Raw genomic sequence first — 18471 nt, forward strand, 5'->3', positions numbered from 1 at the left:
ACCATGCAAATGGGAAATAAATGTATAATTACCTTGGGTGCTTCAAGTATTAAAGATGAATTTATATCATGAATTGTTCCTGAAATTTCAGTCTTGTCTTCATTAGGGTTTGACTGTAAAAGATAATGACTTTCTTCCCCTTTATCATCTTCCTGAAAATAGAAGCATTTTTATTTTACATTTTACTTTCCTGCATAACTAAAGAAACGTTTTTATCAACCATGAAGCTATTTTTTTTTGTACTGAGATATGTGACATATAACATATTAGTTTTAGTTGTATAAAAATAATGATTTAATATATGTATATATTGCAAAATGATTACCACAATAAATTTGTTAACATCTGCAACTTTCAAATATACAGTGCAGTATTAACTATAGTCACCATGCCTTCCATTTATATCCTTACAATTTACTTATCTTATAACTGAAAGTTTGTACCTTCTGACCACCTTCACTCATTTCCTACTCTCGTTCCTATGGCAACCACAGAAACACTTTTATAATCAAGAAAATACCTTCATTTCAAACTCCCTTCATATTAATTCTTATTTTCCCATTAAGTTGCAAGTACATAATAAAATGTATGCACCTCATTTGATTAGAACAAACTTTTCTTTAACAATGAAAAAGAAAGCCATAGTCAGGTCAAAGCTTCTCACACTTTTTATTTTTAAATATGACTTAAAAAAAAAAAATCACTTTCCCAGGAATGGACCTTATTATCAAGAAATGTACAAGTGTTCACAGGGTGATTTCCAAAATGTTTAACAAGGGCACAGTGTAGTCACTCTCAGTAAGAAGAGGCACAGCCATTCTGGGGCTTATCATCTCAATATCAGTGCCAGGTAATAACAGCTACTCTTTTAAAAAAAAAATTTTTTTTAATATATATATTTTATTGATTTTTTTACAGAGAGGAAGGGAGAGAGATAGAGAGCTAGAAACGTCGATGAGAGAGAAACATCGACCAGCTGCCTCTTGCACACCCCCTACCGGGGATGTGCCCGCAACCAATGTACATGCCCTTGACCGGAATTGAACCTGGGACCTTTCAGTCCGCAGACTGACGCTCTACCGCTGAGCCAAACTGGCTTCAGCTAACAGCTACTCTTTATCAAGTCCTAGCTTCATATCACAATTTATGGCAAATACTTTTATATGCTTTATCTCAGCATAATCTTTACAACATCTTATTTGGTCAGGATTTTATATTTGTCTAAAAGTAACAGATTCTATATAATACAACAGATTCTATAATACTTATAAATACATAGATAAAACAGATGTATATGATACAAAATTAAAAAAAATACTTTGTTCTCCTGTTGCAAATTCATAATCTTTCTGCCCTAACCTGACTTTGGGCCTTTTATTCACACTCCATCCCACTTATGCTGAGGAATGAGCAAATGCTCAGTAAACATCAGATGGTTTCATAAGTGGCTACCAAATGAGAGAGAGACAGACACCTCCGAAAAGACCCACGCATCACTATTTACAGCTCATAAACAGATAAGTTTTGCTAAAAGAACCCAGATGTTAAAGAAGAAATTACTTTGTGGTAATTCCACTAAAAATTGTTAGTCTTGAAAATGACCTTTCTCTCATTTCTTTATTGGCCTCCCACTCCCAAGTATCCTGACAGCCTTCTAGTCACTGAGAGAAGCCTGGACAAAGATCCATCACACAATTATTTCATTCTGAAACCCTTTAAGGTGTGGCTCTGAGGTCCTAAGGTTTCTGTAGCTCGACCCCTGCCAGAAATAGCACAGGACTCCACAGCCAGCTGGTATAAGCTCCATTGTTTCTTCCGCCTGAAAACACTTGCCTAGGCTCCTTACAATAAAGTCATGCTGCTTAAGGCTTAGAGACCATAACTGGTTTGTGATTTCCTCTAGTAGGCCAACTAATCAGGCAGATAATCATCAGGGAAAATCTAGACAAAGTCCCTGCCACAATCCAAAATACCAAGAAAATGAGGTCCCATAAAATATTAAGTTTACCCTTTCTTAATTTGTCCAAAAATAAAACTGGGCATCTCATGTTACATATTAGCCATGGCATCCCCCACATATCAAATATACAGTATGAAGTCAAGAACTTGACTAAGCTGTGTGCTATACCCCATTTTGAAACATTTAAAGTGTCTGATAGTAATATATAGATGTTTTCATATGTAATACATGAAGAATAGAAGGTCATATTAATGTTCCCCAATGTAAAAATACTATATGTAATGCATGAATCTATCTATAGCTACACACACACACACACACACACACACACACACACACACATATCTATCTATAGGAACACTTGTAGTATGCTAATATATTTCATAAAATAAAAGGATTTTAGAGTTAAGAAATATTTTAGGAGCTCTCTAGTCTTATTTATTCAGCCTTTTCAGAAGTGAAAAAAAATAGGCTCAGAGAAAAAAAGCAGTGTCCCTAATTATCAAATTATGAGGAAAATGGTTTTCAAAGTGCAAAATCTGGCAATAGGATTACATGGGCTCACTGAAGAGGCATATTCTTGAGCAGATCAGAATTCCTAAGTCAAACCTCTGACAGTAAAACCTAGGAAACTGCATTTTAACCACCTCCCAGGTGATTCTTAGCTATATCACATATTTTTGTATTTGAAACCCTTCTGGGCTAACTCATAGCAAAGTTAGAAACTGAGCCCAGATTTCTTGAAATCCAGTCCAACACTCTAACCATACTGTTTCAGGCATGTTGCATGCAAACTACACTAGTGACAACAAATTAAAACAGGGATATAGAGCATAGTGGCTAAGACCATAGGGTCTGAGGCCACTCTGCTGAGTTCATATTCCAACTCTGCCTCTTAACAGTTATATCACTTTGGATAAGTTACTCGACTCCGTCTCTTGACTGACTAATCTGTGATAAGGGTAACTACTTCTTAAAGTTTTGTGGGGATTAAATTAATTAATAGATGTAAAGGACTTAAAAACTTACACCTAGTAAGCACTTAATAATACTTTAATGCTCCTTTATTTTATTTATTTTTTATTTTTATTTTTTTCATTGAAGAACCTCAATAGCATCTGTAAAGAGGCCTTCAGTAATAAATAGTAACCTGACCCAGTACATGAGATTATGCAATAAGATGACTAAGATGGCTTGGCCGTATAGGAGTTTAGATCATAGGGTTACAAGGCACTTTGATGATGAGAAAAGTATATTAAAACCTCATTGCTATATATAATATGGTTACCTGGATCTCAACTTATCATGCCATCTCAACATTATTCCAAAATGAAAGTTAAAATGCATAAATAGCATCATGAGCAATGTGACAAGACATTAGAAGACTGCTAAAAGGATGAAGATAAAAATAGTAGTAAACCTGCCGAGACCGGCTTGGCTCAGTGGATAGAGTGTCGGCCTGCGGACTGAAGGGTCCCAGGTTCGATTCCGGTAAAGGGCATGTGCCTTGGTTGCAGGCACATCCTCAGTAGGGGGTGTGCAGGAGGCGACTGATCGATGATTCTTTTTCATTGATGTTTCTAACTCTCTCTCTCTCTCTCTTCCTCTCTGTCAAAAATCAATAAAATATATATTTTTAAAAATAGTAGTAAACCTGATAGTAGTAGGACTAGTAATGTTAGCAGATAGCATTTATGTAACAATGTGCTAAACACTTACTGAATATCATCTTTAATTCCCAAAACCCTATGAGATAGATGGTATTTCCTCTGATTCTGTAAGCCAAGGACATTAAGATACTTACACAAGGATGCACCTATAGTGAGTAGTAGAACAGGGGCTTGAGGCCAGGTGCATTTGTCTCCACAATCCATGTTCTCAACTATTATACCATTGTTACCTCCTCTAATAACAAATTCAACAACTTACCCCCAAAGGCTTGCATATGCCAAGACGGACAGTGCCTGGTGGCACAGCTTTCAACACTTCCACAGCATCTGCAAGTTTGGTGTTGTCCAAACAGTACTGATTGACTGAGACCAGGCGGTCTCCAGGTAGTAGTTCTCCACTTCTTTCTGCAACACCATCGGCCACCAGGGAACGAATCACAATCACTGATCTTGTGGAATCTAAGGGGTCCTAATGATCACACAAAGAAGAAAGAGGAGTCAGCTCCAAAAACAAACATTCAGCCTTAAGACTGTGTTTACTCATGAATCTCATTTAATTGTTTACTTCCTATGCCTGGCATCCTGATGATGTTCTGCTGAAGAGGACACAATCTATTAAACTGTTCTAAACATCCACACTGATATCAGCTTGTATCGAAGTGAAAACTTAACCGTAACAATTTAAAAAATCGAATGTCTGAGTGCTCCATACACATACATTTATTTTTTCAACTTCGGGTGACATGTTTTGTTGAATAACCAGAGGTCTAGGGACAACTGAACAAGATTCTCTGACATCCTCAAGCACAGTCTCACTATGGATCAGAGATAAGCCCATCTGTTATTGCTCTTGGGCAATAAGTAGGCTTCCAGAGAAGTGTACTACATGGTGCTTCATTCTTAGGAATTCACCTATAAAGTCCTCCTGCTAAATCACTTAAGTTAAAAAAAAAAAAAAAGACATGGGAATCATGACATATTCCATTGCATTTTAAGAGTATGTTTAAAAGTGATATAACCTAAAATTATGCTAGAGTATTGGTACCTCTAAGTGAGAACGATTCATATGTAGAAATACATAAAAAATGAGTATCAATTCATGAACAAATCCAAAGTGCAAATCTCTCTCATCCATATTTCTTGTCATTAAGCACTGAAGATAACAGTGAATACATAATACATTTGGATAATAAAAATCAATTTATAACTCCACTATTATTTTTAATTTTATCCAACAAACACTGGTATGTAGCCCTTACTTATGTCAGGCTCTGTTCTGAGTGCCTGGGAATTATTAATTCAACTAATGCTTAAAACAAGCTTTAGGATGTGGGAAGATTTGTTGTCAGGCACATGTATTTCACAAGGAAACTGAGAATCAGAGAGTTAAGGAAACTTGCCAAGATCACGCTGCTGGCTACTAAACCTTCACTTCTGACCACCATGCTCTGTTACTTGCCCTGCACCATAATAACAGAAGAAATTAGAAATAAAGAGTTGTAGAATGCAAAGACATATTCACATGGAAATATTCTGGTTAAGATCTCTTAATCTGTCCTCATGGTAGAGGTACTGGTATTATCACCAACCTCAGACTTACTTAGAGAACAAAGAATCTCAATAATAATAGCACTTGCTTTGTTTTGTCTATCGTTTCATTATGCAGATTGTTCTACAAAGGCAAGATGTAGTAACAAGAGATTCCTACTACTACTTCTATGAAACCCTTCCTCGGCAAGTAGAGAAACTGCCACGTTCTGTATTAGAATGGTAAGCCTTTGGAGTTGACCAAGTGAGAATCTGCCAAGTTCTAGGCTGTGTCTGTTTGAAGTGTTTGGTACTTCCCCTGAACTTCCCTGAACTTCCTGGTTTCCTATGCCTCTGTGTTTCAGACACCAAGGTTCATTTTCAAGTACTGCATGGCATTTTAAACAAACATGCCCTATATGAATCAACAAAGGCTATGCAGTTAATCCTTTAAAAATGCCTTCCAGTAACATATCTTACTCTCCTTAACTAACCTTGCTTTTCCACTCCCAAGTTAAGAGAGTCTTGGTAAATTTCTAACCTGACCTGATGTTTAACCCCACGCATTTATGAAGAGTATCAAAATTACAAACTGTCATGAGAACTCATTAACAAAGTACAGAGTGTTAAACTATAATTACACCAGTATTTTCAAGTAGAGGGAGCTATTGCATAGGAAGAGAACAGAAAAGAACCAAAAAAATGAAAAATAAAAAAATACAGTGGTATATCAGCAGGCAATCAGCGCAGCAATATAAAAGAGCTGTCTATTTTGTCACTGGCAACCATGAATCACAACACACTTTTCATTTTGAAATATGAAACCATTACATTTTAAGTTTGACATGCTAATAAATAAACTGTACAATTATGTCCTTCATTTAGGATGTCAGTTTTTGATGGAAAGCTTTTTTATTGGGGGGGAAGGGAAACTACATAATAGCTTATTCCCCTCGTGAAATGCACAGAAAGCAGCTAGCATTACTTCATATTAATAATTACTCAACTTTCTTAGAGAAAACGGCAACAGTAAAATATACCGAAAGCAAATAAATGACTTCACCAGGTTGGTGTGAGTGATCTCTGTGGTTTCATATAACACCAAATCAAATGGTGGTATTTTTAACCCAATAAATAGGTGGATTGGTTTGGTTAAAATAATCAGAAACATTTCAAAGGAAGAGCAGCCAGGAAATAATGGAAAAGTCACAGTGAGAACTTATTTCTACAAAGTCCAGTCTTCTTCAGAGCTCAGGCTAGGGTCAGGTGTGCTTGCTCACTAACTTTTACTCTGGCTTAGCCCCCTAGTGATTCTAAGCACTAAATCTCATCTACCACCACTTTTCCTGGAAGAGGGAACCCAAAGGCAGCTCCTTTGTCACTCAAAAGAAGACAAGCAGCCACCTTTGAAGACGGCCCATACATAGTGTGTAATCACTGCTTCATTTTCTGGGGTGACTTTCTGACTGTGTGATTTCCCACACAGCTGCACGAAGTGGCTTTAATGAGTCACAGCCATTTCCCACCATTGTCATCACACATAGCAGCCATCCTATGGAGAAAGCAGATGCCCTGCCTACTGGTATGGCTACTATTCCCGAGGCCTTGCTGCATTAAAAAAAAAAATGCTAAAAAGGCAAGAAAAAACACACACACAGCCAGATTCAGGCTGCTTCTCACCAGAAATGTCTATTTTCTGAAAATATAGTCCATAATATCCTACCCATGTTATATCCAACAACATGTTGTAAGGATATATCTCAGAACCTCTATCCAACTCGTTGACCCATGCAGATTTTTAAGGCCCCCATCGATTTTTATCTCCTTTACACAAATTTAAAATCTCTAAGTTTTCTTCTTTTGGTAAATAACACTGCAAGGAACACTGTATTCAAGAATCAAGATGTTTTAGACTAAGCAGCCAATAGAGGGCACTGAAGACCAACCACAAAACACAAGACACATCTTTTACTATTCAAGCCATTCTCTTCTGAAGGATATTCCCCCTCCTCTTTATTTAAAAGCCTTATGCCATTATACATATTCTAATGATATCCCATCTGACTGCTTTTACTCAACCACTGATGAAGGTTGTTCCCTACAGCTCTTAAAAAAAAAAAATATTGTCACATGCCTATAATCAATTAAGAGCAGGCAACTTTCATCAGAATACTATAGAAGAAAGTAGGAGATCTCACCCAAATTCTCCTCACTACTAGCTGTAAATTCCCAAGAGAACCCACCTAACTGCTGTCTCACAAGTGAATAACATCACCATACCTGTCTGAAGAACAACGATATAAGGATTTTTGAGGTCTCTCAAAGTAATGCTAATGTGCATGGGTAGGATCCCTAGTGGCTGCCAGCTACTGGCCAGGGCTTCTCTTCCCCAGCTGTCAGCTGCCGGCCAGGGTCTTCCTTCATTCTGCATCTCCGCCTGGTGGTCAGTGCACATCATAGTGATCGATCAAATTCCCAGTTAAATTCATGAGGGGACACTTTGCATTTTAGGCTTTTATATATATAGATACAGGATGTGTCAATGTTGGGGGAAATCCAAGCTGACACACTGACTCCTCTCCTCCCATCCTCTGAGTGGCATTACCATATACCCAGGTATTCACTTACTCTTCCTCACCCCTCCACGGAGTTGCTGACGAAGGCAAGTCACGTTGATCGCTCTCTTCCATCTGATCCCGTTTCTCCATTTCCACTGTCACTATCTTATTCATTTTCTCATTATTTCTACCTTGTGCAACTGCTACAGCCTCCCAATAGGTCTACCTGTCTCCAATCTTACCTCCATCAGTCTATGTTCTAGGGAGATAAAAGAATGACTTTAAAAATAAAAATGTGACCACAATTCCTCCTCTGCTTCAAACGCTTCAGTGATACAGCCTTCAGGACAAAGTCCCAATTTTTTGGCAGAGAAATTCCTTCAGATCTGGAGTGCAGTCTGGTGTCCTTTCGCTGTTCCCACATATATCACTGCTCACTCCCATTTGCCCTACACACTGTCTCTAAACCTAAGAAAGACCTACCAGCATAACATTTGTCATCATATATTTTCCTTACTGTCCCTGATTCCCTGGAGTAAGTTAGGTTCTACTGCTAGATGTATTCACAGCACCTTGCATTTTCCCTATGATGAAATTTTTGACATTTCACTGAAATCATTTGAACTATCTTCTCTACTAAAAATAAGTTTCAAGACAGCAATAATATGTTTGCTTATTTGTTGTTTTATTTCCAGGGCCTACTATAGTGCCTGCCACATAGAAGGCACTGAATAGCAGTTGAAATACCAAATGACTGAATCTACTCAGTTTCTCTCTCCTTAGTGGATTAAACACACCAGTGGATTATAAACGTACCATCATATATGAATTACAACAATAACAGCAACATCAGCTGGGTATACTTCCTCAGCGCTTGCCATGCCAGACATCTTCTAAGCATCTTACTTATTTGAACCTAGTTAATCCTCACACCACATGAGGTAGATGCCCTTATTAGTATCTCTACTTTCCAGATGAGAAAATTAAAGCAGAGGAAAATTAAATAACTTAACTAAAGCACACCATTAATAAATGGCAGAACCAAAATTTAAACCACTCAGCTAAGTTGCAAAGTTCATGCTCTTAGCCACTGAGGGATGTGCTCCTCTATCTTAATGTAAGTATTTGCTAATCAGTGGTCAGCAAACTCATTAGTCAACAGAGCCAAATATCAACAGTACGACTGAAATTTCTTTTGAGAGCAAAATTTTTAAAAATATATATTATTGAATTTTTACCCAGAGGAAAAGAGAGAGAGAGTTAGAAACATCGATGAGAAACATTGATCAGCTGCCTCCTGCACACCCCCCAACTGGGGAGACAGGAATCGAACCTGGGACCTTTCAGTCCCCAGGCTGACGCTCTAGCCACTGAACCAAACCTGTCTTGGTGCGAGTCAAATTTTTTAAACTTAAACTATATAGGTAGGTACATTATTATTAACTTAATTAGGGTGCTCCTAAGCTGGCCTTTGCTAGAAACTCAAGGGGCCAAAGAACCACATGTGGCTCGTGAGCCTCAGTTTGCCGACCACTGTGCTAGGTGAATGAATGAATGTTGAAAGAAGGCAAATTGCCAGAAGATAAACTTATTCCATTGCCCAAGGGTATAAAACTGAGCTCCTTAAATGTGCAGCATGCTGCACACACAGGTAAAACATGTGTTTGTTTGCCAGAGTTTTCATTTACATTGACTTTCTCAAGAATCCATTCATTTGGTGAGTTACATGAACAGATACAAACATATGACACTCATTATGCTCAAATGGGTGGGATTCAAAGTTTCTGAAACATCTATAAAATGTATTATATGAATATTTGTGGACATTCCCACAGGTCAAAGACACCAAAGTCACATAAACTCAAGCAGAGTGCAGGGACGTCACCTGGGACGGGGAGGTGGTTCCGCTGAAACGTGAGGCAGAGAGCTCTAGCTATAAAGCTGCTCCACTACGAAAACTGCAAATACACAAGCAAGCATGGCCAGCTCAGCGCAAGGAACGCAGCAGGAAATGTGACATAAAGACACAGGCAAAATGAATAGGAAGAAAAGTGGTCACATTTGATAAATTGGTCAGTGCGTTATAAGTAAGGCATTTTTTAAAACAAGAGGCACACAAGACAGACATCATGGACTGCTCTGACATTCAACATTTATAGGCCTTGGGGTACTGCTCCAATGAAGAAAAACAAAAATCACAGTGCAACGATGACTTAACCACATGGATTCAAAATAAATAACAACTTTATTTTTCTTCTTTTAAAACTATTCTGTATCCAACACCCAAACTTCTGAAAACATTAAGCAATGTAATAGGAAGTTAAAGATCCCAGCAGGAAGGTAAGGAGATAGACCATCGTTTATTCCAGATAAAAATTTGTATATAAATTACTTTACCATGGATAACTTTGACCCTTACTGTCGACTAAGTCTATTCAAATATAAAATTGGCCTATAGTACACTCATGAAAGGAAATAAGGTTAATTTATATGGTTTTAATTCTATCTGATTGAAGTTCTGTGCTGTTGTATATTTAGCTCACCACAGCCAAAATACATGCTCTCCTGTACTCCAAGGAATGGCTAGAAAAACAACTTTGAACAATTATGAAATACAAAGTGCTCTAAAATTGAACAGATCTTCTAACCAATGAATTCAATGCTGTGGTGCACACTATTATAGAATTAGGCTACGAAGCTTCATTCCACAAATATTTATTTTTATGAGGAAATATGTTTGAAAGATAATTTTATAGGTTCTATACATATTAATTTCTGAAGAACATAAGGTAGCTAACTCTGTAGTATTTTATGAGAATTGTCCAAACTCAATAAATGTCAACTAAGAGAAAACTATGAAAGCAGTCAAGTAGCCAAATATTTTATTCATAAAAAGTATTCTCTTAAATGTGGCCACTATTATTTGTACTAAAAGAGCATTGAGTTAAAATCTAAATAAATTTAACGGCAAAGTAAGTTGTCAAAATCAGATCTCAGATTTCGAAGAAGTTGCTAAAAGGGAGAATGCAGAAAAAAACATTAAGTTTAAATGGGAGATAGCTAGCTATTCCATCCTAGAGGTAGGCAGAAAAAGGAAGAAGGTATAAAGAAAGGCAAAGGAAGGGTTCCTTTACACACACACACACACACACACACACACACACACAAATACATCTTAAGGAAAAGACAGTGATCTTCAGACACTCTGCTATACATCTGGTATAAATTAAAATTTCCATTAGTAGCAATGTCAGGCAGGAAACAGGAATCCAAAGATTTTTTTTTTAAAGAAAAAAAAAATATATATATATATATATATACAGGCGAGTCAAGACAACAGATAGTCAGATAGTCAATCCACCATGGTAAAATGGGTATGGATTAGAAATAAGGGACAAGTTTTGAGCCCCAGCTTGGGGCCAGCCTGTGTATAGTTTCATAAGTTCTTCATTTCTCTGAGTCTGTTTTCTTAATTGTAAAGTGAGAAAGTTGGATACATAACATTTATAATCCACTCTATCAACTCTGAACTCTTCTAAGCAAATTTGACAGAGTATCTTGAGTCAAATTTGTCATTAATTTCTACCAAAACATTCACAAAACTCTATAACAAGCAGGGGAAGATGAAAGTTAATTCAAAACACAGCATCAGCAATGAAAAAAAGATACACTATGGTCACAAGTATGATATATTTTTGTTAGTGATATCTTTTAAGAACTTAGAAAAAGGTCACTGACTACACAAATTCTAACTTCCTGGGTATTCCACCATCAACACAGAAGACACAACAAAATGTATATGACATTGTCCTTTTTTTTTTTTTTAATATTTTATTGATTTTTTTACAGAGAGGAAGGGAGAGGGATAGAGAGCCAGAAACATCGACCAGCTGCCTCCTGCACAGCCCCCACCGGGGATAATATGCCCGCAACCAAGGGGATAATATGCCCGCAACCAAGGTACATGCCCTTGACTGGAATCGAACCCGGGACCTTCCAGTCTGCAGGCCGATGCTCTATCCACTGAGTCAAACCAGTTCTGGCGCACTTTTTTTTTTTTTTTTTTTAAATATTTTATTGATTTTTTTTACAGAGAGGAAGGGAGAGGGGATAGAGAGCCAGAAACATTAATGGGAGAGAATCATCGATCAGCTGCCTCCCGCACACCGCCACCTGGGGATGTGCCCGCAACCAAGATACATGCCCCCAACCAGAATCGAACTCGGGACCTTTCAGTCCACAGGCCGATGCTCTATCCACTGAGCCAAACCATTTTCGGCTGACATTGCCCTTTTTTTTTTTTTTTTTTTTTTTTTTTTTAATATATTTTATTGATTTTGTACAGAGAGGAAGGGAGAGAGATAGAGAGCTAGAAACATCGATGAGAGAGAGTCATCGATCAGCTGCCTCTTGCACACCCCCTACTGGAGATATGCCCGCAACCAAGGTACATGCCCTTGACCGGAATCGAACCCGGGTCCCTTCAGTCCCCAAGCCGACGCTCTATCCATTGAGCCAAACTGGTCTCGGCTGACATTGCCCTTTTTTTATGCGAGTCTTAAAACAATCTTTTTGCCCTTTGCCATTTTTAGATAGCAAGAAAAGACATGTCAGGGACTATTAGTTGAATTAAAATCTCAAGAATAGTCTTGGTTTAAGAAAGTGGCATGTAATTAATCATACTAAAAGAGTTTCTTCTGATTTGACCAACAAGCTAAGCATTTACCCTTAGAGAATACAGAGAAATAAATGTATTTGTAGTGAACATAAGGCAATAACTAAATGATTCTAATGAATAATGAGAAAGCTATCTCATCAGAATCTAACCCCATTTTTAACTATTTTATAATATAGCCAAGTATTATACTAATCATACCAAGAACCACATCATCACGTTCAAAGTAAGTACCCACAAAATGCATTCAGTGCACTCAAGATAGATTAAACTGATATGGTTTCTGGCTCCTTGTGTCTTATTACTTCCTAAATACTATTAGGCATTAAGAATAGATTTTTACACTCATCACACATAGAACTAAATAGTCCCTAAGCAGCACAGTAAGCACAATAAGTAAGGCAATTAAAAGTTCAATGGAAGAGAAGCAGACAGAGAATCTTGCAAAAAGACCAAAATACATTCTAAAGCAGAAAAAAAAAGAAAAGGGAAAAAAAAAGCTTGGAGGTAATTTTATTCTGTACTAGAGGCCCAAAGCACGAAATTCATGCAAAAGTAGGCCTTCCTTCCTCCGGCTGCAGGCACCGGCTTCCCTCTGGCACCTGGGACCTGGGCTTCCCTGGCAGCCCTGACTTCATCTGGAAGGACATCCAGTCTAATTAGCATATTACACTTTTATTATTTTAGGTAGCTTAGTACTTTAAAAATCTACTTTAAGCACCATAATATTCAAAAGGGTTCAAGTGGAAGTCCCACTTGAAAACTTTTTTAAAAAACTGTTGCTTTCTCTTATCCCCTATTGCAGTGGTCAGCAAACTCATTAGTCAACAGAGTAAAATATCAACATTGAAATTTCCTTTGAGAGCCAAATTTTTTAAACTTAAATTTCTTCTAATGCCACTTCTTCAATATAGACTCGCCCGGGCATGTGGCTTGTGAGCCGCAGTTTGCCGACCATGGTCCTATTGTATCCTACTAGATATTCTTCTTGGATATTAAATATGTTCCTTGGACATTTCATCTCTTGAAAAGTGTATGTTATGCTATAACTGTTTACACATTTACCATTCACCCCTGGCCCAGGACTTTCACTGGTTGTAAGGAAAACAAAAACAAATCACACAACTGTCCTTTACAAGTCCCATTATCTGGCTGAAATGGCTGGGGTTCCACGAGGCAAACAGTGGTATAAAAATGTAAAGTCACACCCTCTATTAAAATTACATTAGTTAAAATCTGAATAATACTTAACACTATGAAACTATACACTTAAAATGGATGTGATAACTTTTGTTATGTATGTTTTACAAAAAAAAAATTTAAATGTAGAAAATGAATTTATAAATAAGAAATATCCCAGCCAAGCTGGTGTGGCTCAATGGTTGAACATCAAACCATGAACCAAGAGGTCATCAGTTCAATTCCCGGTCAGGGCACATGCCCAGGTTGCAGAGTTAATCCCCAATAGGGGATATGCAGGAGGCAGCTGATTGAGATATTTCTCTATAATCAATGCTTCTATCTCTCTATCCCTCTCCCTTCACCTCTCTCTAAAAAAATTAAAAAAGGAATATCTCAAGATCTTCCAGAAAAAACAAACATTAAATTGAAAGTTATTATGATGCAAAGGAATTCCAGACACATAAAACTTTTAAAACTTTTTTAATAGTAGTTTTTGAATTCATTTTACTATTCTAAAAATTCATTCTCAACCTATAAGATTTCAAATACCATCTGAGTGACATTGTTCAGGTTGTTTAATTTCTAAGACTCGGGCTTCTCCTTTCTAAGTGAAAATAACAACAGTACAGATTTCATAGAGCTACTGAAAGCCTTACATAAGGCATGTGAAGACCTTCGCAAGCTCATAGAAATCACTTCATAAGTGGTGCTGCTATTATTATTATTATTATTATTATTATTATTACTACTACTACTACCACCACTAGGAAGATGATGATGGAAAAGACGTTAGTAGGATAAATGGGTTTGAGGAATTGACATTTATCATCTCGTTTACTGCCTTCTAAATTTAGCTGAGCACATGTGATATAGGCCAGCAGTGCTCTACATTGCCAAACCATTCATGATGTTACAATTACATGTTTAAGACATGCAAACAAAGGATTGGCCCTACGCTTCAGCTATGCAGACCTCTGCACCAGAACAGCGCCTCAGAGCAGCCTGGGGTCCACAGTCCTCACTGTCCCTGAAAGCAGACACTGAGACAGGAGCCCCCTCTAGGCTGAGAGGTTCTCTGGTAACCAGTGCCACACGAAGGATGCAGGATGCCCTTCATTCCTCAGAAAAGATTCTGTAATATGTTTGTAATCCTCGAGAGGGCAACCAATACTCTTGCTATGTAACACATAACATGTAGAATAAAACTTTGACATCCTGAAACTGTGCAGGAAAAAGGCCAAGGAGTTCCTGTTGTGAAATCCAAGGTAGAACACACCCAGTTTCTACTCTCCAGCAGTGAAAAAGCCAGCAGGTCTCTACAGAGCTTTGTCCTTTAGAGGAGTAAAGCGCGGGGCTGTAAGGACTCAGGAATACTCTGAATTAATCTTCTGGAACTGTAATAAGTATGTCTCTCTGGAAAGACAAATGAAAAATTTTATCACCTTTCACTTGAGCCATAATTATGAAGGACCAGTGTTGTTTCTGGTCTAAAGACTGTACCTCCCCACTACTTGACGAGGAGCCCAGCTCCACTAGAGACTAATTGGGTGATTCCGAGCAAATTTTTTAACCTCTTGTCATCAGTTTTTTCATCCATAAAATGAGGATCACTATAGGACATGCCTCATGGGATTGCAGAAATGATTAAATCAATACCCCCAACCCCAGGCTTTCAACAATGCCTGACACAGAATAAACAGGATATAATAACTATTATTACCACGGGAAATGGTAGTCATGTTTTCCATATAAAATATTAGAACACGATGTTTCTCAAAGGGTTTTTCATTTTAAAAAAACACTTAAAACTTTAGACAGCCAAAACCAGTTTGGCTTAGTGCATAGAGCATCAGTCTGTGGACTGAAGGGTCCCGGGTTCAATTCCGGTCAAGGGCATGTATATTGGTTGCAGGCACATCCCCGGTGGGAGATGTGCGGGAGGCAGCTGGTCGATGTTTATCTCTCATTGACGTTTCTAGCTCTCTATCCCTCTTCCTTCCTCTCTGTGGAAAATCAATAAAATATATTTAAAAACAAACAAACAAACTTTAGATAGATATTAAACAGCTCTCGGTCACTAAAGAAAATAAAGACATGAAATTGGGACCAAATTACCAATACCAAGACATTCCTGTGCCTGGAATGTCTACTACCTACTTATTCACAAAGCATGCCTCAGTTCCCTGTGAGAGTCCTGACAACCACCACAGGGTCTCTTAGTCTTACTCCCATCACTGCTAACACCACTCTGTATTACATAGAGTCGTTCCCATGTCTGTTTTCTTTATTCTCTTTTAATATGTGTTTATTTGTCCACTATCTCTCTATTCCCAGTGAAATTTAAACTCCACGCGGATATGTGGTCTATTGGCTATTTTTTGCTCACTGCTATATCCCCTGTGTCTGGAACAGTGCCTGGCACAGAATATGCTCAAGATACACCTGTTAAATGAAAGATTGCTAAAGGGAACATAGCTCTTCATCTTTATGTCCCTCATACTAGTTCATATTAAGTAAACAATTTTTTTGAGAGAATGAATAACATGTATAGCAAGTCTGTGCTCAGATTCAACTTTTGAAAATCTTCACCATCAGCCGAAACCAGTTTGGCTTAGCGGTAGAGCGTTGGTCTGCGGACTGAAAGGTCCCAGGTTCGATTCCAGTCAAGGGCATGTACATTGGTTGCGGGCACATCCCAGTTGGGGGTGTGCAGGAGGCAGCTGGTTGATGTTTCTAGCTCTCTATCTCTTCCCCTTCCTCTCTGTAAAAAGAAATAAATAAAAAAAATAAAAAAGAAAATCTTCACCATCAGTTTTCAGTAGAGTAACACATTTTATGCCTACAAAAATATGGGCATTTATGTGCATCTTTTTTTATTTAGTCTTCACAACCTTCCAGGCAAATATTATTTCCACTTTAGCACTTGTTTCAGTAAACTGAGAATAAGAAGGACTGGCAAGCTTATTCAAAGTCCAAAGTAGGGTGTCAGAGCTGGAATGCAAATCCTAGCCCTTTCTGACTTGTAAGCTAGTGCTCACAATCATACTAGATGTTCACAGTAGCACTCTGGTGGATACAATAGCTGATTGAACCCCAATACAAGAGGGAGCAGGCGAAAGGGGAACGTGAGCTCTAAAAATGGTGTAGTAGAAGAAACCGGTGTGGCTCAGTGGATAGAGCATCAGCCTGCAGACTGAAAGGTACCAGGTTCGATTCTGGTCAAGGGCATGTACCTTGGTTGCGGGCACATCCCCAGTAGGGGGTGTGCAAGAGGCAGCTGATTGATGTTTCTCTCTCATCCGATGTTTCTAACTCTCTATCCCTCTCTCTTTCTCTCTGTGAAAAATCAATATTATATATATATATATATATATATATATATATATATATGTGTGTGTGTGTGTGTGTGTGTGTGTGTATGTATATATATATACATACACACACACACACACACACACACACACACACACACACACACATATATATATATATATATATATATATATATATATATATATATATATATATATATATACCACAATGGTGTGGTAAAGATCAGGCAACCTAATGCCCTTTCAGGAATCATTACCAAACCAGGCCTTAGGTAACAGAAGGGGGCAGCAACACTTGCTGGCCCTCACTGGGAAGAGCATAGTTTTTCTGAATTCCTGCCAGGAATTCAGAGCATAGTTTCTCTGAATTCCTGCCTGAATTCCAAGTGACACCCACAAGCAGAGGCAGGGCAGAGCAGTACAAATCATCAACCCATGGGAAAACAGATGTAAAGCCTGCTCGTGGATTTAATTCAGTCTTTCTGCCATACTCTAGGAAGGGCGATGGCTTTTATCGACTATCGTACCATGGTTTTTAACACTGACATGAGACTCAAGTGGAAATTTCCCAAACACGCCCACACCTAGAGGTAGGGGAAGACTGGTGATGAAACACCTCTGGAGGCTGAGTTTCTTCTTTAGACCAATTCTTTTTAAAAATATATTATTCTATTTTTAATTATATGGGAGACAAAGACACGTAGCCAGACTGAGAGCCACGAATTCCATGGAAAATCTTGAGTATTTCTCAGATCTTCAATTACCAGGTGTTGCAGTAAATCTAAGCATCTCCATGTCTATATTTTAGCTCCCCATGGTTGTTTTATTAATACTAATATGTACAGTTTGGCCATTTCTGAAATTCTCACTGAAGGGAACACAACGGATATTTCATTTTGAGTATCTCCTCCTCGGCAGTGCCTTCTAGTGCGGAGCGACACTGTTCACAGGAGAGCCACCCTGTGGGAAGCACCAGCCAGCCGACGAGCAGTTGCTGCCTGCCTTCTACATTAGATACAATGGGATTTTTTGCAGCTTTGTATTCCAGAAGAGCCATGAAATTCTTGCAAAGTTCAACATCAGGCCTGACTTGAGATCTCTGAGGCTTCCTGCTAACTCCATCCTCCTGCAGCTGCCTCGCTCGGGCAAGCGTTTGATCTGTGCGATCTGGGCTTCAAGCTGATACACACACAGCCTCTTTGATCTCTTATTAAGTGGCTCTGGTCTCCCGATGCCTTTCGTCCTGCTGCAGGGAAGTTCTGGGAAGTCGGCCATCATCCCGGGCGCACTACATACTCCACACATCAGGAGCGGGCTCCCTTCATTCACCTCCTTTGCAGGCTTGAAAAGCGATCTTTAAGCCACGGGAGAATTTCCCCAGTAGCCACAATCAATCCACTCCATGAACACATCACAAAGAATTATTTTTCAAATGAAGCAGCTTAAAATGATTTAAAGGATACAGAACTTTCCCATCGAGGGAAAGAAAGCAAATCCCCCGCGAAAAGAAATCTTCGGCCCAGTTGGCACTGGAGCTTACAGTACTTTGATGTTAATAAAAATGAAT

The 18471-nt window shown here is 38.3% G+C and overlaps 1 protein-coding gene across 9 annotated transcripts in view; it reads right to left on the reverse strand.

Annotated features, from left to right (window-relative positions):
* The window catches only part of PATJ (PATJ crumbs cell polarity complex component), a 304720-nt gene that overhangs the window by 201333 nt on the left and 84916 nt on the right, over positions 1-18471 (reverse strand). For 8 of the 9 annotated variants that reach the window (XR_006742178.1, XM_036447829.2, XM_036447825.2 and 5 more), the window contains 2 exons: positions 3890-4099; positions 33-152 (listed from right to left, as the gene is read on the reverse strand). Coding sequence is in view for 8 of the 9 variants with exons in the window: in XM_036447829.2 (XP_036303722.1) it covers positions 33-152; positions 3890-4099 (330 nt within the window). In the remaining variant the exon portion in view is untranslated. The remainder of the gene's footprint in view (positions 1-32; positions 153-3889; positions 4100-18471) is intronic. The other variant, XM_036447830.2, reaches the window with a different exon arrangement.

This window comes from Pipistrellus kuhlii, unplaced genomic scaffold (assembly GCF_014108245.1).
Source record: "Pipistrellus kuhlii isolate mPipKuh1 unplaced genomic scaffold, mPipKuh1.p scaffold_m20_p_2, whole genome shotgun sequence".
In the NCBI taxonomy this organism is placed as follows: domain Eukaryota; kingdom Metazoa; phylum Chordata; class Mammalia; order Chiroptera; family Vespertilionidae; genus Pipistrellus; species Pipistrellus kuhlii.